Source organism: Rhinopithecus bieti, unplaced genomic scaffold, assembly GCF_001698545.2.
Source record: "Rhinopithecus bieti isolate Rb0 unplaced genomic scaffold, ASM169854v2 scaffold_13029, whole genome shotgun sequence".
Taxonomy (NCBI): domain Eukaryota; kingdom Metazoa; phylum Chordata; class Mammalia; order Primates; family Cercopithecidae; genus Rhinopithecus; species Rhinopithecus bieti.
The window spans coordinates 3,014,664-3,037,016 of NW_016807982.1; the positions used below are offsets into that span (position 1 = coordinate 3,014,664).

General features: G+C 36.8%; 1 protein-coding gene and 1 pseudogene across 7 annotated transcripts in view; both read left to right on the forward strand.

The window, feature by feature from the left end:
• Positions 1-22,353, forward strand: part of ZMYM4 (zinc finger MYM-type containing 4) — a 169,714-nt gene that overhangs the window by 98,089 nt on the left and 49,272 nt on the right. For all 7 annotated transcript variants that reach the window (XM_017884539.1, XM_017884540.1, XM_017884541.1 and 4 more), the window contains 5 exons: positions 9,298-9,819; positions 11,554-11,615; positions 11,971-12,141; positions 19,860-19,944; positions 20,198-20,453. In XM_017884539.1, coding sequence (XP_017740028.1) covers positions 9,298-9,819; positions 11,554-11,615; positions 11,971-12,141; positions 19,860-19,944; positions 20,198-20,453 — 1,096 coding nt within the window. The remainder of the gene's footprint in view (positions 1-9,297; positions 9,820-11,553; positions 11,616-11,970; positions 12,142-19,859; positions 19,945-20,197; positions 20,454-22,353) is intronic.
• Positions 576-1,481, forward strand: LOC108537290 (60S ribosomal protein L5 pseudogene; annotated as a pseudogene).

Here is a 22,353-nt window from a genome sequence, read left to right on the forward strand (position 1 = left end):
AGCAGCTGACCAGCACCGATTGTCCGGCACTCCCTAGTGAGATGACCCCAGTACCTCAGTTGAAAATGCAGAAATCACCGGACTTCTGTGTCGCTCGCGCTGGGAGTTGGAGACTGAGAACCATGATTTCTAAAGTTGAAATTACTGTGTGTTTTTTTTTTTTTTTTTTTGAAACAGGGTCTTGCTCTGTTGCCCAGGCTGGAGTGCAATGGCACGATCTTGGCTCACTGCAACCTTTGCCTCCCAGGTTCAAGTGATTCTCCCACCTCAGCCTCACTCGTAGCTGGGATTACAGGCATGTGCCACCACGCCCAGCTGATTTTTGTATTTTTAGTAGAGATGGGGTTTTGCCGTGTTGGCTAGGCTGGTCTTGAACTCTTGACCTCAGGTGATCCGCCCACCCCACCCTCCCAAGGTGCTGGGATTACAGGCGTGAGCCACCATGCCCGGCCGAAATTACTATTAATACTAGTTTATTTCTGAAAATTATGCTTTGATTAAAAACAAAAATGTGCCCTTCCCCCTCCCAACGCTGCTGGGCCGGCAGGTCTCTGTCGAGCTGCGGACTCAGGTCTCTCTTCTGCAGGATGGGGTTTGTTAAAGTTATTAAGAATAAGGCCTACTTTAAGAGATACCAAGTGAAATTTAGAAGATGACGAGAGGGTAAAACTGATTACTTTGCTTGGAAACGCTTGGTGATGCAGAATAAAAATAAATACAAAACCCATAAATATAGGATGATAATTCGTGTAACAAACAGAGGTATCATTTGTCAGATTGCTTATGCCCGTATAGAGGGGGATATGATAGTCTGCGCAGCATATGCAAATGAACTGCCAAAATACGGTGTGAAGGTTGACCTGACAAATTATGCTGCAGCATATTGTATTGGCCTGCTGCTGGCCCGCAGGCTTTTGACTAGGTTTGGCATGGACAAGATCTGTGAATGCCAAGTGGAAGTGACTGGTGATGAATACAATGTGGAAAACAATCATGGTCAGCCAGGTGCCGTTACCTGCTATTTGGATGCAGGCCTTGCCAGAACTACCACTGGCAATAAAGTTTTGGGTGCCCTGAAGAGGGCTGTGGATGGAGGCTTGTCTATGCCTCACAGTACCAAATGATTCCCTGGTTATGATTCTGAAAACAAGGAATTTAATGCAGAAGTTCACCGGAAGCACATCATGGGCCAGAATGTTGCAGATTACATGAACTACTTAATGAAAGAATGGGAAGATGCTTACAAGAAACAGTTCTCTCAATACGTAAAGAACAGCATAACTCCAGACATGATGGAGGAGATGTATAAGAAAGCTCATGCTCCTATACGAGAGAATCCAGTCTATGAAAAGAAGCCCAAGAAAGAAGTTAAAAAGAAGAGGTGGAGCCATCCCAAAATATCCCTTGCTCAGAAGAAAGATCGGGTAACTCAAAAGAAGGCAAACTTCCTCAGAGCTCAGGAGCGGACTGCTGAGAGCTAAACCAAACAGTTTTCTATGAGGATTTTTCAGATAAAGCCAATAAACTTTTTGGACAGCAACAACAACAACAAAAAACAAAACCCCAAAAAATAAAAAGGAAAACAAAAATGTGCAGGAGGAATTAATATATTAGAATATTTCACAATATTTATTTATATGATAGTTGAATTCCTTAGTTGGTGGTTATACCTTGAAATGTTTGTTGGATATAGCTTAGAAGTATCAGTATACTGCTAAAACAATGACTAAGCGTAAGAGGGACAAAGAATGACGGTTGACTTTACCTCGAAGTATGAAATTTACTTTCGTCATCAAACAAATATTGTTCTTAAATTACTTAAAATAACTTATTCTCCTTTTGCAAAATCTAAGTCTATTTGCATTTTACTGATCACAGTCTCTGTTACACACAGATTTTCCTCCTGAACTCGTTGCTCTTTATTAGAGCTTTCTTGTGAGCATACTACAAAGCTGTAATGTTCTCAATCTTAAAAAAAAATCTATTAAAAAAAAACAAAACAAAGAAATAGGCTGGGCACAGTGGCTTGCACCTATAATTCCAGCATTTTGGGAGACTGAGGTGGGAGGATCGCTTGAGCCCAGGAGTTCAAGACCAGACTGAGCAACAGAGCAAGACCTTGTCTCTACAAATAATTTAAAAATTAGTGCGCACGTGCATGTGCGCGCGCGCACACACGCGCGCACACACACGTGGCCAAAGTGAAAAAACCTCTGAAGTGAAAAAGGGCCTCTGAATAGTTATCTCTGTTCCTTCGGTTCCTCTGAAGAATTATTTTATACTAGGATTCTCAAGTTATTTCCTCTCAATCTCTATTGGGATCACTCCACTCTGACTTGTATACTCATTTTCCCACTGATGTAGCTGTTGTCAAGTTAGAAGTTAAGTTCTCAGTCTTCATTTTATCAGTCATCTCAGCAGCATTCATTATGGTTAAGTCACTCCCTCCTATTTTCTTCATTAGCTTCTATGACACCAGTCTCCTCATTTTTCTCCTACTCTATTAGCTGTTTCTTCTTAGTGTCTTTTTCTGACTCCTTCATTTCGACCAGATTTTGCGGTACTGAAGTATGTCCGGACTCTCAGCTGTCTTCCATCTATAGTAAATAAACTCACTAGGTGATCTTATCTAGTCTCATGAATTTTAAGTACCATCTCTTCATTGATGAGTCCCAAATTTATGTCTCATTACTTGGCCAGTCTTCTCTTAATTACAGGCTAATATATCCAACTGCCTTCTTGATATCTCCATTTGAAGATTTAAGAAGGATATCAAAATCTACCATCCCAAAACCAAATTATTCATTCTCCCTCTTTCAGTGTGGTCCTCCCTTAGTGTTCCTATCTCAAGAAATGACTGTTGTGTTGTTCTTGACTCCTTTCATACCCAGCATCTCATGTACATATCAGGCAATGCCTCTACCTTGAAAATATGTCCACATCTGACTACTATTCTTCACATCCACCATTATTATTACCTTGGGTTTAGCTACCAGTTTTTCCTTGGGTTATTGTAGCTTCCTAAGTGGTCCTAAGTGGTCTTCCTGCTTCCATTCTTCTGCTCCCTGTAACATTGAACACTTCATAGTACCCAGAAGCTATATGTAAAATGTATGATCCTTGTAAAACATAAATTATGTTAATTTGTCTGTGGAGTCTTCTAACAACTTCCTTTTACACTTACATACATTGCAATTTTTTCATATTGCTTGCAGTTTCCTAATAGATCTGTCCTCTGTTTCTCTTTTCTCATTTTTTTATCACTCTTCCTATCATACATGCAATTCCAGCCATACCATCCTTGCTTTTCCTCACATACGCCAAGCATAATCACAGTGTCTAAAAGCCAGAAATCTTCCATGAGAAATTTGTGCTTTCAGGTGTTTCAGCTACTGTGATCATAGTGTTCTGTTTTGTTCTCTTGATATAAGCTCTGAGAAACAGAAATTGTTTCTTTTATTTGGTTATAGGGATCACAAGGATGAGAAGAATTCTGATTCAGTTAAGTAATGTAACTAGTACTTATATTTTAATTGCATAAGATTTTATGCTGTCTACAGATTTATTGTGTAAGTACCAAAATTGCTCATTCAAATCAGTTGCTTTGTTAGAAATTGACATCTCTGAGGCCAGGTTCTGTGGCTCATGTAATCCCAGAACCTTGGGAGGTCAAGACAGAAAGAGTGCTCCAGCCCAGGAGTTTGAGACCAGCCTGGGCAATGTAGTGAAACTCCTGTCTCCACAAAAAATAAAAAAAGAATTAGCTGAATGTGGTGACATACATCTGTGGTCTCAGCTATTTGGGAGGCTGAGATGGGAGGATCACCTGAGCCCAGGAGGTTGAGACTGCAGTGAGCCGTGATCATGCCACTGCACTCCAGCCTGGGTGACAGCAAGATTCTGGAAGGAAGGAAGGAAGGAAGGAAGGAAGGAAGGAAGGAAGGAAGGAAGGAAGGAAGGAAGGAGGGAGGGAGGAAAAGGAAGGAAGAAGGAAGGAAGGAAGGAAGGAAGGAAAAGGAAGGGAAAAGGAAGGGAAAAGGAAGGGAAAGAAAAGGAAGAAAGAAATTGACATCTCTGAGAAAGCTGTAAATCTCCAGTGCATTTCAAAGATTTAAAAAATTTTTTTCACTTAACAGATCTTGGGAATTCATAAAGCTACCTCATTCTGTTTAACAGCTATATAATATTCCATTAGAGGTGTGTTATGCTATAATTAAGTTAGCCTCACTGATGAACACATATGCTATTTTCAGTCTTTTTCTGCTATAAATGCTCTTTTTCATCACTCTCTTGTGAGATTATATTTGCAGGATGAATTTGTAAAAGTTGAATTGTTGGGCTGGGCATGGTGTCTAACGCCTATAATCCCAGCACTTTGGGAGGCCAAGGCGGGTGGATCACCTGAGGTCAGGAGTTCGAGACCAGCCTGGCCAACATGGTGAAACCTTGTCTCTACTAAAAATAAAAAAAATTAGCCGGGCATGGTGGCAGGTGCCTATAATACCAGCTACTCAGGAGGCTGAGACAGGAGAATCGCTTGAACCCAGGAGGCGGAGGTTGCGGTAAGCCAAGATGGCACCACTGCATTCCAACCTGGGTGACAGAGTGAAACTTTGTCTCAAAAAAAAAAAAAAAAAAAGTTGAATTGTTGGGTCAAGAGTTCTGTGTATTCAGAGTATCAAAAATATTACTTAATTGCTCTTTATTAGTTTTGTACCAGTTTGCATTCCTACCGGTAGTATTTGACTGCAGGAGTAGGCAAACGTTTTTCTGTTAAGGGCCAGATGGTAAATATTTTGAACTTTGCAGTCTACATATGCTTTCTGTCAAAAACTTTTCTTTGTATGTATTTTAGTCTTGGGCCGTAGTTTCCCAATTTTGGCCTATAGCATAGCTGCGAGACTTTTTTTTTTTCTTTTTTTTTTTTTGGAGACAGAGTCTAGCTCTGTCGCCCAGACTGGAGTGCAGTGGAGCGATCTCGGCTCACTGCAATCTCCGTGTCTCAGGTTCACGCCATTCTTCTGCCTCAGCCTCCCGAGTAGCTGGGACTACAGGTGCCCACCACCGCACCCAGCTAATTTTTTTTGTATTTTTAATAGAGACGAGGTTTCATCGTGTTAGCCAAGATGGTCTCGATCTCCTGACCTCATGATCCACCTGCCTTGGCCTCCCAAAGTGCTGGGATTACAGGCATGAGCCACCGCGCCCGGCCAGCTGCAAGACTTTTATCAAAACTTTTTGTTATTACTAACTTGCTGTGTGAACATGGTATCTCATTGTTTTATCTGCCTGCATTTCTCTTGTTGAACCTTAGTGTTTTACTCTCTCTGAAAAGTTTGTTTGAGCCCTTTGCTTTTATATATGTATTTGGTTATTTGTATCTTTACTGAACTATAGGTACTATCTTTATCTTTTAAGGAAATTACCCTTTGTGATATAAAATGAAATAAAAACTTCTTTTTTTTTTGAGACGGAGTCTCACTCTGTCGCCCAGGCTGGAGTGCAGTAGCGCGATCTTGGCTCACTACAACCTCTGCCTCCCTGGTTCAAGCGATACTCCTGCCTCAGCCTCCTGAGTAGCTGGGATTACAGGCGCGCGTCACCACACCTGGCTAATTTTTGTATGTTTAGTAGAGACGGGGTTTCATCATGTTGGTCAGGCTGACCTCGAAGTCCTGACCTTGTGATCTGCCTGCCTCGGCCTCCCAAAGTGCTGGGATGACAGGCGTGAGCCACCGTGCCCGGGGAAATAAAACCTTTTAAATCAGTTTATCTTTTATCTTTTGATTTGGTTTGTGTTTTCCCNTGACCTTGTGATCTGCCTGCCTCGGCCTCCCAAAGTGCTGGGATGACAGGCGTGAGCCACCGTGCCCGGGGAAATAAAACCTTTTAAATCAGTTTATCTTTTTATCTTTTTGATTTGGTTTGTGTTTTCCCGGGGAAATAAAACCTTTTAAATCAGTTTATCTTTTTATCTTTTTGATTTGGTTTGTGTTTTCTCATCTCTAGCCAGTTTTAAAGTCACATTTGGTCTTTTATATTTTTATTTATAACTTGATCTTTTATTCTGGATTTTTTTTTGGTCATTATTAGAAAGGCTTGTCTCTGTGACTCAAAAATAATTCTTCTATTGTTTCTTTAATATTATTAAAATAATTCTTCCATAGTTTATATTTAATATTACTGTTGTATTTCTTTATGCCTAAACTTAGATACATGTGTAAAATTTTTTTGATGTGAGTTAGGGATCTCATTTTTCGATATGACTACCCTTTTCTTCAAATACTATATCCTGAATTTAAATAAGGGGCTGAATTTAAATAAGGGGCTGGGTGCAGTGGCTCATGCCTGTAATCCCAGCAGTTTGGCAGACTGAGGTGGGCAGATTGCTTGAGCTCAGGAGTTCAAGACCAAACTGAGTCTCTACAAAAAATACAAAGATTAGCTGGATGTGGTGGCGTGCGCCTGTAATCCCAGCTACTCGAGGCTGAGGTGGGAGGATTGCTTGAGTCCCAAGGTGGAGGTTGTAATAAGCTGAGATCATGCCACTGCACGCCAGCCTGGGTGACAGAGCCAGATCCTGTCCCAAAAAATGAACCAACTAACTAAATAAGTAAATGTAGTGATATGGAAAGTTGCTTACAATATTACTACTTAGTATTGACTTCTCATGTACTGTAGAACTCAATGTTCTGACTATATAAAATGCCTAATTTTTCATTCATGAAAAATTACAGAGCACATGCTATGTGGTCAGCTACTTATGATGAAACATTGAGATGACTCACCTATAAGTTCTTCAGCATATATCTCATAAAATTTTAGCATCTGTTTTAGTATCTGTTTTCTCATTTGATTATTTTAGAAAGTATAAACAATTTTTCCAAATCTTATTGCCTCTGTGTTTATTAGCAAACGTTCTTGTGATATAAACAAACTTTTCTCTCCTTCCCTTTGACATTATGAACTCAAATAATTATTTATTTACCCTCATACTGTTTCTAATTTTCTGTTTATTTTTTCTAGCTCTGTGAGGAGGAAGAGTCATACCTATCTCTTTCATCATTTTATCCCTAGAACCTAGCACAATACCTACCACAGAGTGGTTTCCTAATAAATGTGTACTGAATGAATGAATACTTCAGGCAGTGGGGAGCTATTGAAGAATCTCAAGGGAGGGTGTAATGTGAAATGACTTATATTTTGGAAAGGTAATTCTGGTATCATTAAGGAAGAGAGCAACCTGAGCAAAGCTCAGAAAAAAAAAAAAAGAAAGAAGCAGAGGGTTGCCCTGTCACATCACCCAGGCTGGAGTGCAGTGGCACAATTATAGCTTGCTGTAGCCTCAAACTCTTGGGTTCAAATGATCCTCCTTTCTCAGCCTCCTGAGTAGCTAGGACTGCATGTGTGTACCACTACACCTGGCTGATTACAAAAAAAAATTTTTTTTTGTAGAGATGGGCTTTTGCTATGTTGCCCAGGCTGGTCTTGAACTCCTGGCCTCAAACAGTCCTCTGGCCTCGGCCTCCCAAAGTGCTAAGATTATAGGTGTGAGCCACTGTGACTGGCCCAGGAAAGCTTTCCTTTGGATTCTGTATCAGTTGGAACCTGATTACAGATAATCCAACTCAAATCAACTTAAGAGGAATTTATGGGATTTACGGCATCCAGAGAAGGGTTGAAGAACCAGCCACATGAAGGATGTAACTGGGCTTCAGGAACAAATCAGAGCAAGGATGCTAATGCCACTAATATTTTTAGTCTTCGCCTCACTCTGTTTTTATCAGTTCCAGTTTGTTTGCTAATGGACCAATTAAATGTGGTCTGGGCATAGAGTTTATAAGGGTATGGTTGCTTCCTGAGTATACATGTGGATTGAATTAGTATACCTTTGAAAGTATTGTAGAATCCAGCAGGAGATGTGGAGTATTAGATCTAGGTGCTAAGTGGAAAAGATGGATTTGAGGGAGATAAGAAGTAAAGTTGACAGAATTTGTCCAGGGGGAAATTTTGAGCACCTGCTGGTTTGGTGAATCTGTTAACCATCTGAGGGAAATATAAGAAGCATGTGCTTGGAATGGGAGGGAACATGATGAGTTTTGATTTTAGAGATGCTAAGTTGGAGAAGGTGTAGGAGCTAGTTGAATGTAGACATCCGAAATCTTGGAAGAAAGGTCTAAGCTTAAGTGCTTAGGAAGTCAGTAGCAAAGGTAAGTGTTATGGAGGTGAACAGAATAGCTCAGTCTGAGTGTAAAAGTAAAGAGAATGGGAATCTTGCAGAAAAACTAATATTGAAGTCATGTGAACAGAAGAAGAGGAGTATAAAATAAATTAATAAGGCAATTAAGGAAAGTAAGAAGAAGTAAGAGTACCAAAGAATCCAAAGGAATTTTATCCATGAGGGATATGCCACTTAGGAATTGAAAAAAGTCAATTCGCTTTGAGCATTGGGAGATCATTGATGATGTTAATGAGAAAAGTTCCAGTGGAAAGTTGGGAGCTGATTGTATTAAGCTCAAAGGGTTAATGGATAGAGGTGAAGTAGAAGCAAACTATGTCGAATTTTTTTGCTACAAGTTTGTGAAGGGAAGATGAATGAGGGCATTTTAGGGCTAGGGAGTTGCTTTGTTTTGTTTTGGAATGGGAGAGATTAGTATATATTAGTAGTTTTGAACAGTAAATAATTTTTTATTCTAGGTTGGAGAAAATTTATTTTTATGTTTAAATATTAACTGCCATAAGTATTTGTTAGTGTTAGTGCAGAGAAAATGGGACTCAGACCAAAGGACCTGAGTGCTGATCTGAGTTTTACCTGAATAATCGCCATAATAATTATAATTACCATTTTATATTCCCTTCTATTTGTCAGTCATTGTGTTAGTAGGTCTTTTATACATACTATCACTAATCCTCACCACAAATTAATCTCCAAGGTGAGTATTATGCTGTTGTATAGATAGACTCTGAGAGTTTACTTTTCAGGATTACATCGATTTTCAGGATCATGCTTTGATTTCAACACAGATATGTCTCATTCTGAAGTTGGTGCTCTTTTCTCTATATCACGCAGCTTTCTTTTCTAACCTGAAGTAGTTTCTCAAGTTTTGGCTCCTCGTTTCCTTAACTGTCAGATAAGAATAGTCATATCTGTCACACCCGTATCAAAGTGTTAAATGAATACTATGGTAATATCTGTATTATGTTTGAAAAATTATTTATTTGGTTAAATACCAAACTGACCTTATCATTGTGGTCTTTAGCACTATCGTTTGTCTAAACAGTATTTTACTTTTTAAGGTGGTGGTATCATGGATACAGAAATGTCTGAAGATATAGACCACAACTTAACTCCTACCCTTGACAGCATGTCTTATGGAATGCCGAATCAAACAGGATCTGAAAATTCATTGCTGGATGAAGATGATTATTTTTTGAACTCTGGGGATCTTGCAGGAATTCCAGTCGTTGGTAGTGACAATGAGGATGAACAGGATTTTAGTTCAAAGGACAATCTTGTGTCTTCAATTCATACTGATGATAGCTTGGAAGTAGAGAGAAGAGTCACACAGCATGAATCAGACAATGAAAATGAAATACAAATTCAAAATAAGTTAAAAAAAGACTTTCCTAAACAGTTTGATCAGGTTTCTGTCTTTAAATCAATACGGAAAGATTTTAGTCTAGTAAGAGAAAACAGCAAAGAGACATTTTCTGGAAAGGAGAAAAATAGAGACCTAACTTATGAACGTGAAAAACGGTTGGATAAACCCCATAAAGATTTGGATTCAAGGTTGAAAAGCAGTTTTTTTGATAAAGCAGGTAATAATTGTTGGAATTAGAACCATAAAACACAATTAAAAATTACTGATCATAATATATAGCTTTTATTACTTTTGATGTTAAGTGAAGTATGAACGGTTAAATTCATTGTAAGCTTGTCATTTTTCTTTTGTCCTTGTTCTTTGCAGAGTGACTGAATTTCTCCCAGTAACTTTTGGTAATGGTATAAATGGTTGAAAATAGCTCTAAACCTCATTTCTCCCTCCCCTGGTTGCAATGTTTTGATGAGAAAGGCAAGATACTTGAATCACCTGTTCATTTTCTTTGGTTGAACATTGGAACCTGAAGTTGGATTTAACTTCTTTGTGCTGTAAGCACTAATTCAAACTGCTGTCTCACCACTTAGTCCAAATTAGGGAGTTTTTATTTTATTTTTTAAATTTAATTTAATTTTTTGTTTATAAACTCTCACCTCTATCTGAAAGGGAGGTTTATTTAAAAAAAAAATTTCTAATTTATGTTTTAGAAGTTTCTTGAGGTTTCTCCTGAGCCTCTTTGCCCGGTGTACCCTATACTTTAGCTGTAGTTAACATTCTTGAATATATCATATATTTCCTTCTATGCCTTCGTTTCCTCCTGCTATTCCATTTGGCTGCATGTCATTTTCTCTCTGTATATTTGCTTGTGAAAGTACTTCTTATCCAACAATGCCTAACTCATAAACCTCTTCTACTCTGTCATCATTCTAACTGCTCCACATCAAGAATGAATTGTTTCCTTATCTATATTTCCACAGCGTTTTCATGCCTCATTATTTATAGTACTTATCACACAGTATTATAGTTCTGTATTTGTTTTACCTTACCTACTAGTGTAGGAGTTGAGGGCCAGATTTTATCTTACTCATCTTTGTATTCTTGGGGCCTAACCTAGTGTAGTAAAATAGTAATTATTCAATAAATATTCAATAGCTGTGAAGGAAAGGGAGTATTCTATACCAGTCCTTGTATTTCTTCTAACAATGCTAGGAAATGTATGGTAGAAAGAACAAACCAGGATCGTTAAAAAGACAGCTTTTGAGTATGTACAAGGCTGTGCGAGGATATACTATATTTTTCTCTATAATTCAGTATGTATTTCCAATATCCCTTCTTGGGGTATGAGAGTCATGTTTCTCAAGGAACATAATGTCTAGTAGTAGAATGGACAAGACAAGTCTGGCAGTAGAAGTGCCAATGTCCAGTGGAATAGCATAAGATTTAATTTACAGTTAAAGACAATGGTAGAAGAGTTTGTCGTAAGGCAGTTCAAGAAGATGTCTTTCAAATAACTGAAACAGTGTGTTTTAGGGATTCCTAGAAGAGAGATGATTTTTAACTTATTGAACAGGGAGGGTTTTATAGAGGAGAGGTGAATTTTTAACTGAGCTGAGTCTGGAAAACTATAAAGATTAGGATAGACAGAGGGAGCTTGGAACAGAGTAAGTAGAAATGGGGGAGAACAAACACAAGTAATTTTCAGAGCAAAAATAATTGTTTTTTTTTAGGTTTGAGCAAGGAAAAAGTGTAGGGTAAGGCTAAAAGTTAGGTGGGGCCAGATTGTGCAGAACTTGAGTGAAAATACCTTTTGGGTGTTTTTGGGACCCAATTCACTCTAACGAGCATCTTTGTTGGAAAAGAGAGGTGATTATCAAATGATAGCTTTTTAGGTCACTCTTTATAAGATTTGTTATTCATATACATGTGTTTGTTTGTTTTTTTTTCCTTTCAATAGCTAATCAAGTTGAAGAAACATTACATACCCATTTACCACAAACCCCAGAAACAAACTTTAGGGTAAGTTTTCAGTGTGTATGTAGATTGCTGTAACTGTGACAAGTGTCAAAGTTTTCTTTATGTCACTTTCTAAATTCTAACAATGTATTAGGTAGAGCACTGATTTTTTTTTTTTTTTAATTTGCTTAATATTTGTGTAAGGTCATCATTGGAGACATTCTAAAAAGCCTCAACTCTTAGGGTCTTTGTTTGTATTTGGTATTTAGACATATAACACATTTACTTTTAGGCATAGGGACGCTAATGAATATCCATAGAGTTCTTCATTTCCAATGAGCTTTTCTTTGGGTGTTAAACCTGAAGAGGAATCATTTTAAAATCTGAATATTTATTAATCCTTTATATTGTGTTTTAGGATTCCAGCTACCCATTTGCCAATAAAGAATCCATTGGTTCGGAACTGGGGAATTCCTTTGCATCAAATATTAGAATTAAAGAAGAACCTTTGGATGATGAGTATGACAAAGCAATGGCACCACAGCAGGGACTACTAGACAAAATTAAAGATGAACCTGACAATGCTCAAGTAAACATTTCACCTTTTTTCCCCCGCTTCTTTTTGTTCCACACATTGAATTATTCATTTGAGAGAGGAAGTGCTTAAGAAGTGAAATAGTTTGTTGACAGGGTGAAAGGTAACTTAAAGAAGGTTGAGGCAATTTGAATTACCATATAAGGCATTAATGAGCTGTATGAAACTTTTCCTGAGTAGTAATTAAGGCTTTTAATCATCTGTGTTTCTTAACACCACTGTGATTTTTGCAATGCATTTTAGTGCAAGGATTTGAGAAGTATACAGCAGATATGGTTGAAGGTTTATGGTAGTTTTTTATGGGTTTGTGATGCAATCAAGTTTATGTAGGATAGTAAGCCTTTTGCAGTTAATGCTAATGAAGTACAGGCTATATATGGATTTAAATATTTTTCAGGAGGGGTTAATGGACAGATCATCTTTGGAAGGGTTAATTGATTGAAGAACAAGTTCATTGGATTAGTGGATAGAAGGTAAAGGAGGCTTTGATGAATGATACGTGATTCCAAGTTTGAGATCTGTGAGTAATAAGAGTGAAGGTAGAACTCTGCTATTTCAAGGTTGCTCTGGAGATAAAATCATAGAGATCTTGTAACTGTGAGGTCCTGAAGTCAGCTAAGCTATCCATGCAGTTAATGATGTTGCTATTGTTGGAATAGAAGGAAAAAGTTATATGAGATGCTGCAATCATTTTGAAGTGCAAGAAGGGGTCCAAGGGACGAGTGTGCAATAGCAGCAATTATTTAAGGGTATCTGTGTTTTGTACAGATGGTATGAATTGGCTGTTTTTCTGAAATGACATTTAATCTGGGGGAAGCTTATATTTTCCTATTTTCTGTTTGTATTAGAGGGTTTGAGACTGTCAGACTTCTGTGAAAGTGCTTTCTTCTTCTTTTCTTTCTTTCTTTTTGCTTTTTTTTCCTTTTCTTTTCTTTTCTTTTTTTTTTTGAGACAAGGTCTTGCTCTGTTGCCCAGGCTGGAATGCAGTGGTGCAATCGCTGCTCACTGCAGCCTCAACCTCCCAGGCTGGAGTGAACCTCCCAGCTCAGCCTCTCAAGTAGCTGGGACCACAGGCGTGTACCACTACACTGGCGAATTAAAAAAAAATTTGGTAGAGGAGCCCGAAGTGGTGGCTCATGCCTGTCACCCCAGCACTTTGCAGGCTGAAGCCAGCAAATCACTTGAGGTCAGGAGTTCCAGACCACCCTGACCAACCTGGTGAAATCTCATCTCTACTAGAAATACAGAAAATTAGCCAGGCATGGTAGTGGGTGCCTGTAATTCCAGCTACTTCGGAGGCTGAGGGAGGCGAATCACTTGAACCCAGGAGGTGGAGATTGCAGCGAGTCGAGATTGTGCCACTGCCCTCCAGCCTGGATGACAGAGTGAGACTCCATCTCAAAAAAAAACAATAAAAATAATAATTTTTTTTTTTTTTTGGTAGAGTAAGTTGCACAGGCTTGTCTCTAACTTCTGTGAGCACAGAATTAGGGATAAATAGATGTCTCAACACCTGGGGCAAGTTCATGTGGCAGTATATCCTTCAGAAGACTACAACCATGTCTATATGAAGGGCAGATCTTGTATCTCTTCTCCTGCCCCAATGTGGGTATGCTGGCAGGGTACCAAAATCATCTCTTTCTTTTGTACTTGACCCATGTGACACTCCCTTGGGACAAAAAGGCACTTGAAGAATAAACCAAATACAGTAGGGGTAGAGAACACTGAGAAGGTTATTAGTATTGTTGTTTTCAAAACAGTCAGAGGTTCCGTTGGCTAGAGAATATAAATAGGATGGAACAGATAGAAACACTTAGATTTTTATATACTTATTCAGAATTATAAAATGTGTTATAAGATACTGAATATGAATATGAAGTTTCATCATGATTATGGAGAAGAACTTCCCCAAAGACTCCCTCCCTGATTGATTGGACTTGAGAATTAAGCAGTAATGTGAGTAGGTCCTGGGCATAAGATCCAAAAACATTCTTTACCCTGACCCCACAATAAGGCACTTGCAGTATGTGAGTGGATAGAGCTAGGTTTTCCCTGAGGAGTCCTTTTTGTTATCAGCCATACCAGTCCTATAGGATCAGACCTTTGATAATTCTTCTAGAAATCCCCCCAGAGCAGCTCTCATGTTTTAAACTAGATACATGATTCTTTCCTTCTTTTCTTTTTCTTGTCTTTTCCACACCCTTCTCCACCTTCCCTCTTTCTTTTAGACGAGTATCGCCTTTCAGTATTGCATAACTTACTACTTTTATTCATTTCCCATGTACTGGAAAAGGGAACTCTAGTGTATTATTTTATTAGTCTCAAAAAAGTACTATTAGCCTCTCGTAAAATACCGATAGATTTTACAGTTGTGGTCAGCGTTTACTTTTGACCATCCAGTTACCAGTAACTTTTTTCGTGGTTCAATAAAATCATAGCTTTAGTTTATGGCACCTTTTCAAAACTTCCTTGGCTTTTCTTTGTGCTTAATTTAGGTAGTTTTGCTTTTAGCTCACTTGCTAATTCTCTTTTTTACACAATTCATTTTGGTCCTAATTTCTTTACTTTCCTGTATAAACAAGGTGCTGACGTGTGTATATGTATTTAACTTCCTCTACCCATTTGCTCTTGGTTATTTCTTCAGTTATGATATTCTGGATTTGCCAGTCATCGTCTGTCCTCCTGCCTCTATTACTGGCATGATGTCATTGGGTCTCTCAGTTTCATTTCTTTGTTTTAATTCTATTGCATGTTTCTATAATGTTTTCTGTACTTTTATAGTTACAGATGCTTTTACATGTACTGCGTTGCTTAATTCTCCTAACAACCCTATTTAAGATGGCCAGAGTAAAGGATGTTAACATTTGTAGATCAGAGAGCTGAGAGATACAGAGATTTAGTTATTCAGGCCTCATGGCCAGGAAGGAGTCAATCTGGGGTCGTAATCAAAGTATTTATTTTTTTTTTTTTAGTGTACTAATCTTTCTGTAAATAAAAGTTGTTTAATTTTTAAAATACCTAGAGAAGGTTTCAAAATCGATACTTTAAACAGAGCCAGAGACTTGATTTTCCTCATTTCCCTTTTCTATAGGTTCTAAAATCTGTACATTCAGTAAATACTACATTAAAATCATGATTTCTTTTTCTTCTTGCTCATAATGATAGAGGGAGAGCTAATGTGTAGTCTCTCATTGAAAGAACTCAATTAAAATGGGAAAGCAAATGAGCTAATTGTCATAATAGTGATTCATACAGTTTTGGGAAGAAAATGTGATAATTCAAATGTTGGGGCTTTGTTTTAGCCATGTTGAGTTAATTTGGCAATAGAAACTTAACTCATTTCTAAAATACTTTCGTGGGATATTAGTATTGGTCTTCATTTGTAGTAAACTAAGAAGGTAAAGGTATTGGTATAGGATTTGTTTTGTTTTGTTTTGACATGTGTTTTTCTGCTTCTGAAAGCTTTTGGGTTACCAATTAGATGTTTACTTCTCAGAAAATATTTATTAGTTATTTGCTAGTCATTGATTTTTCAAATACTTGTGAAATTAGTGATCATGGGAGGATACAAACATAAACCAAACATGATTGTGCCTTGAAGGCATTGTGGACCATACAGACAGTACTTAAGATGTATACTATTTTACTATATTACATAAATAATATGTACTCAAGGCTAAAGGAATCCAGCAGAAGTTTGCAATAGCCATCACAGAGACTAAGAGAGCTGACTGGAGACCGTTAATGTATGCCAATGAGTATTGGTTGTTTCTGGAGTTTTCTGAGATTAAAATAAAAATATTTAAGGAAATTTTCTTTAATACACTATATAATGAAGGAATGTTATGATTAGTTGATGTTAGAAAATCTTGTAATATATTTCATCAGCAGGTCAAATAGGAGTATCTGCAATAGTCACTTTATTAGATGCCAAAAGACATCTCATGTAATTCAACTATTTCTTACAGTAGATTTTTTTCTTGATCATGATAAGGAACTACTACTTCAGATCAGTAACAGTTATTGAAGTTCAAGTAAAATGATGCAAACCTTCTGTTAATATTACTAAAAGCATACAAGTTGTGGATGTCATCATTATTATTTAACTCTTGTTGGATTTTTACTCCAATCCATGTTAAAGAAATTAGAAGAAAAAATAATGGAAAAAGGGAAATAAAATTATCACTTGCTATTAAGAATATTTATGAAAGAATTAATAGAATTCATGAAAATTTAGTGGAGTACATAGTTGAATTATACCAATATTTCTATAAACTTCCTAGTTAGATGATATAATGAAAAAGATACACTATTCCCAGCAGCAACCAGTACTTACATCAAATACAACTTGAAATAATGAAGAAACCATCTTTTTAAATGTAAGAAATATGAAGATGTCAGTTATTTTTAAATTAAGATTTAAGGCCAGGTGTGGTGGCTCACGCCTGTAATCCTAACAATTTGGGAGGCCAAGGGAGGTGAATCACTTGAGGTCAGGAGTTCAAGACCAGCCTGGCCAACATGATGAAACCCTGTCTCTACTAAAAAATACAAAAATTAGCCGGGCGTGGTGGTGCACGCCTGTAATCACAGCTACTCAGGAGGCTGAGGCAGGAGCCTCACTCAAGCCTGGGAGGTGGAGGCTGCAGTGAGCTAAGATCACGCCATTGCACCCCAGCTTGTGGGACAATAGTGAAACTCCATCTCAAAAAAAAATTGAGATTCAGATTTGATGCAATTCTGATGAAAATATCAAGTTAGGTTATGAAGTTTTGTAGAAGAATAATAGGCATGCACATATACACACTTATTACACATATATTCTAAAAAATGGGTGGAGAGGTTGAGAGCGGCAAACACTGTTAAATGGATGAACATCATACAACTAATTTCTTTCTTTTCTTTTTCTGTTTTTGTTTTTTTAAAAAAGACGGAGTTTCACTCTTGTTGCCCAGGCTGGAGTGCAATGGTGCAATATGGGCTCGCTGCAACCTCTGCCCTACCCCAGCCCTGGATTCAAGTGATTCTCCTGCCTCAGCCTCCTGAGTAACTGGGATTACAGGCGTGCGCCATGTCCCGCTAATTTCTGTAATTTTAGTAGAAATAGGGTTTCACCGTGTTGGCCAGGCTGGTCTCAGACTCCTAACCTCAGGTGATCCGCCGACCTCGGCCTCCCAGAGTGCTGGGATTACAGGTGTGAGCCACCACACCTGGCCATAAACATTCTACAGTTAGTTTCATTAGGATAGCATGATGTGATAAGATTAGTCAGACTGAAAATGATATAGAAGAGATAGCCCAAAAACAGACATTATTTTTTAAGAATTTGATATATTTATCAATGGCAAATGAAAGGAATTCACTGTTTAGAGAAAGAAAAAGGGGTGGGCATGGTGGCTTACGCCTGTAATCCCAGCACTTTGGGAGACTGAGGTGGGTAGATCACTTGAGGTCAGGAGTTCAAGACCAGCCTGGCCAACATGGTGAAACTCCGTCTCTACTAAAATACAAAATTAGCTGGGCGTGGTGGCAGGTGCCTGTAATCTCAGCTACTTGTGAGGCTGAGGCAGGAGAATCACTTGAACCCGGGAGGAGAGGTTGCAGTGAGCCGAGGTTGAGCTAGCCTAGGTAACAGAGCGAAACTCTGTCTCGAAAAAAAGAAAAAAAAAGTTCATTATACATCAAAATGAGTAAATTCCAAATGGAATAAAGCAGGGGTTGGCAAATTATTAGTGGTGGGCCAAATCCAGCCCCCCCCCCCCCATTTTTTTGTTTTCCACCCACTGCTTTTATAAATAAAGTTTTATTTGAACATTGCCACATTCATTCATTTACATATTATCTGGGTGCTTTTACTCCGTCAGAGGAGAGTTGAGTAGTTGGGACAGAGACCATATGGCCTGCAAAGTCAAAAGTATTTGCTATCTGGCCCCTTACAGATGAAGTATGCTGACCCCTGGATTAAAGAACTGTATTATTATAAAAATGAAACTATTTTCTTATTCTTTTAATGTGGAAATAAAACTTTGTAAGAGATAGAAGAAATCACAAAGGTAAAGACTGTCAGATATTTTGACATAAAATGGAAATAAATATATAAAATTTTAACTCAAAATACACATTGAGGAAATGTTGATAACAAATGCTACTGAGAGTTAATACTGTTCCATTATAATGTACTTTTGTAAATGAACATTTAAAATAGCTGCAAATTGAAACAAACTGGGAAAATACTTTTAAATGATGTTTTTTCATAAATTACTGGAGTAAATATAATTAAGAACATTTTTGGGGGAGGAAAACAATCTGTCATTATGTATCAAGAACCTTTACTATGTACCTGTTTACCTAGTAGTTCCACTTTAGGAATTCTTTCCTTGGGAGATAATCCTAAATACGGGAGTATGAATATTCACAAAGATATTCATCGTGGCATTGCTCATTGTACTGAATATGGGGAAACATTAAATGGACCAACATTGTATTGTGGTTATATAATCTCAGTGCCATGTGGGGCCATTGGAGCCTGAGGCAGAAGGAAAAAAATCAGTAATATTGATTTGGTATTTCTTTAAAATTTTGATATTTTGCTCATCATGGACCTTGCATAAATTTGATTTTTAAAAATACTGTGTTAAAATATTATCTTGATTACTGAGGTTTTTGGTGCCCCCTTAATTTTGTACCTGAGGCATGTGCCTCACTCACCTCATCCTAGTCACATCTCTGTGTAATGTGTTACGTTTCTTGAATAATATATATTTGTATGTCTCAAACTTGAGTAATGTGCCGACACCTCCCCACCACAAAAAAGGAAATATATCTGAGATAATCCAGAATTCCAAGAATAAGTGGTCTTGCAGAGTTTTTGCATGTTTCAATATGATAAACAATATATTAAAATAAAAGTTAAATCTATTATGTAATGATTTTAGAATGCAATCCTGTAATTGTAAAAAGCAAACAGCACTGAAAAGTTGTAGTAGAACTCAGTTATATGGTGGTTACCCATGACTTAAAATATGTGTATGTGCACATAAAAATCATTGAAATAAAAACAAAATTTAAACAGCATTCTTTTAGAATTTTCAGACTACATAGACCTCAGGGATTCTTGGACTTCAGTTTTGGAAACACTGGTATATTTAGCCATTATAAGTTATTTTGGAGTAACATACTAATACACAAAAGTTCAAATGATTCAAATGAGCAAAAAATCAGTTTATGAGTGGTATATTTAGTATAATTACAACTTATTAAGAAATAAAACCTCTGTATTGAGGTGGGGAAAAGACTGGAAAGAAATATACCCAAAGAATAACAGTGGTTGTTTTGAGATGATTAAAATATGATTGGATTTTTTTTCTTATTTTTATTTATCTAAATTTTCTATAATGATTGTGTATTACTTTTATAATAAACAGTAACTTATAATACTTTAATAAAATTAAAGAAGATTTTCAAAATAATTTATAAATACTTAGTAGTGTCACAGACTACTTTCATTTTTTCCCTCTTACACTCCTAGCATATACATATTATACCCATATTTAATTATAGTTTGCTTGCTGTTTTGTATTTTATTATTTCTTATTAATGTTTTAAACATTTTCCACCTCTTTATAGTGGTAGTAAAATGTCTTGAATGTCTGGATGTCTTTAGGTATTTCTTCTTTTCTCTATGTATTTATTTATTTTTTTCTTCTTTAAAGGAGTATAGTCATGGCCAACAGCAAAAAACTCAAGAGGGGGAACTGAAAATTAGTGCTGTGTTTTCAGTCAGTGGCAGCCCTCTTGGTAAGAAACAGACCTGAATAAATGGATTGTGTATATTCTGACCAATATGATTGAGAAGAAATTCTGCTTGTATTAATAAACTAGGCAGCTCTCTCTACCCACTTAGGATGCCTTTAAATTGTATATTGCATAATTACTATTGGGTTTCAAGACTAGCTCTAGAAGAGAAAGAATGTCTACTTAAAATTCATGGTAAAAAGTAAAACATTTTTTTCTTTCAATTTTTTTTTTTTTTTTTTTTTTTTTTTTTAAGCTCCACAGTTGACTACTGGCTTTCAGCCCTCACTGGCGTCATCTGGCATGAATAAAATGCTTCCTTCAGTTCCAGCCACAGCTGTTCGAGTTTCCTGTTCTGGTTGTAAAAAAATCCTCCAGAAGGGGCAAACTGCTTATCAGAGGAAAGGGTCTACTCAGCTATTCTGCTCCACACTGTGCCTCACTGGATATACAGTTCCACCTGCCCGCCCACCGCCTCCTCTCACCAAGAAAACTTGTTCAAGTTGCTCAAAGTATAGCAGAATTCTAAATTATCTTTTTTGTTTCTTTCCTTTCTCTCAGCATACTTTGTTCTTAGCCCATGTATTACGTTTGATATTCCACATTTACTCCTTTTTTTTTTTTTTGAGAAATACATTATTTTCTGTCTGCTTTCAGTTGTTGCTTTTCAGTCTTCCAGGTGCTAGGTGCTCAACTTGTTTTTTAGCTTTCAATAATGTTACTTTTATGTATTGTTTTTGAAACCAGCTCTCCCATCCTTGTTAGTTGAAGTGCCTAATATAACAAAAAGTGCACATTTAGGGATATTGTATTACAGCAGTATTTTATCTTATAACTATAGGCAATAGATATTTAAATCCAACAAATATTTAAAGTTATATTTCCTATTATGTAATTTGAATTTATTTAATACTTTTCTTCTTATCCTTAAATGGCTTCCAGTGTGTATATTTTTATTTTCTCAATATCTCTGAACTACCTCATTGTGTCCATTGGAGTGTTTAATAACAAAAAGGGATATGACCTTATGACTGTAATAAGGTCGTCCTGATATATTTGAGGAATACAAAATAACTTTGACTAATTTTGTGATTGTTAGAAACAGTTTAAGTCAGAAAAAGAGGAATAATGCTCTTGTTCTGAAACACTCTATAATCAGGCTACTCAAACCATGATTCATTTATTACTTTAGGCAGTAGTGTTTATAGTTCCTCACACAGATGCTGCACTTTGTCTGCCTGGAGAGGAAAAAAAGATACTCCTCCTTCTAGTTCAGTTAAGAGATGTTTAAAAGAAATTTAAATGTGGTTAGAAGTTTTTCTGGAAGTTAGTTATATGCACATCGTTTATGCTTCATTTTTTTGAAATGACTGAAAGAGTAAATTTTGGTTATATTTGAGGCAGCTTAAATATATATTGTAACTTATGTATGCAAATGTAGATTGGACTTCAGTTTTCTTTGGAATTTCTATTTTTATTGTAAAATTGCCACTATTTAAAAGAACAATAGAAACTTCTGCAACTTTTTGTTTTGGGACTTTTAAGTTAATTACACATTCTTTTGAATAGCTTCTGTGCTATCAATTTTTATCTCCTGAGTGCTTATTTACTGTTCACGTGTGGCTAAACGCCATTTAGAACCCATGTATATTGATTAAAGTGTAGATTAAGATATTTTATATCAATTTTTGTTCAAAAATGAAATTTGATTAAATAAGATTGGTGCTTTTGTGACTTTCAATGCCTTTTGTGAAGGAATTTATAAAAGGGAATTTAAAAAATATATCTTTGAGTTATGTTGTCATTGTTAGAATAATTATTATCCCAGGGCTATTTTGAGTGATAGATTTTGATTATTATTTTTTAAATTTGTTTCATTAGAACATAAACCATGAGGAAGTAGTTGGGGAAGGTGTCAGGGAATTTTGGTTGAAGGATATGAAATTTTTTAGTTATAAAGAATTGAAGGTCTGTTGTACAATATGGTGACTACAGTTAATGATAATTGTATTCTTGAAAAATGGTGAGAATGGATATAAAATGTTCTCACCACAAAAACAGTAACTGAGGGAATGCAAATATTAATTAGCTAGATTTAGGGATCGCAGTGTGTGTGTATAGACACACAGACACACATACACACATACACACATACACACACAGGTTGAGTGTCTCTTACCTGAAATGCTTGGGACCAGAGGTGTTTCAGATTTTGGATTTTTAAAAAGGTTTTGGGATATTTGCATTTTATCTGCTAACTGATGGAGCATTTCTAATCTGAAAATCTGAAATTTGAAATGCTCCAATGAGCATTTCCTTTAAATATCATGTTGGCGCTAAAAAAGTTACAGATACTGGGAGCATTTTGGATTTCTGGATTAGGGATACTCAGCCTGTTCCTCAAAATATGAT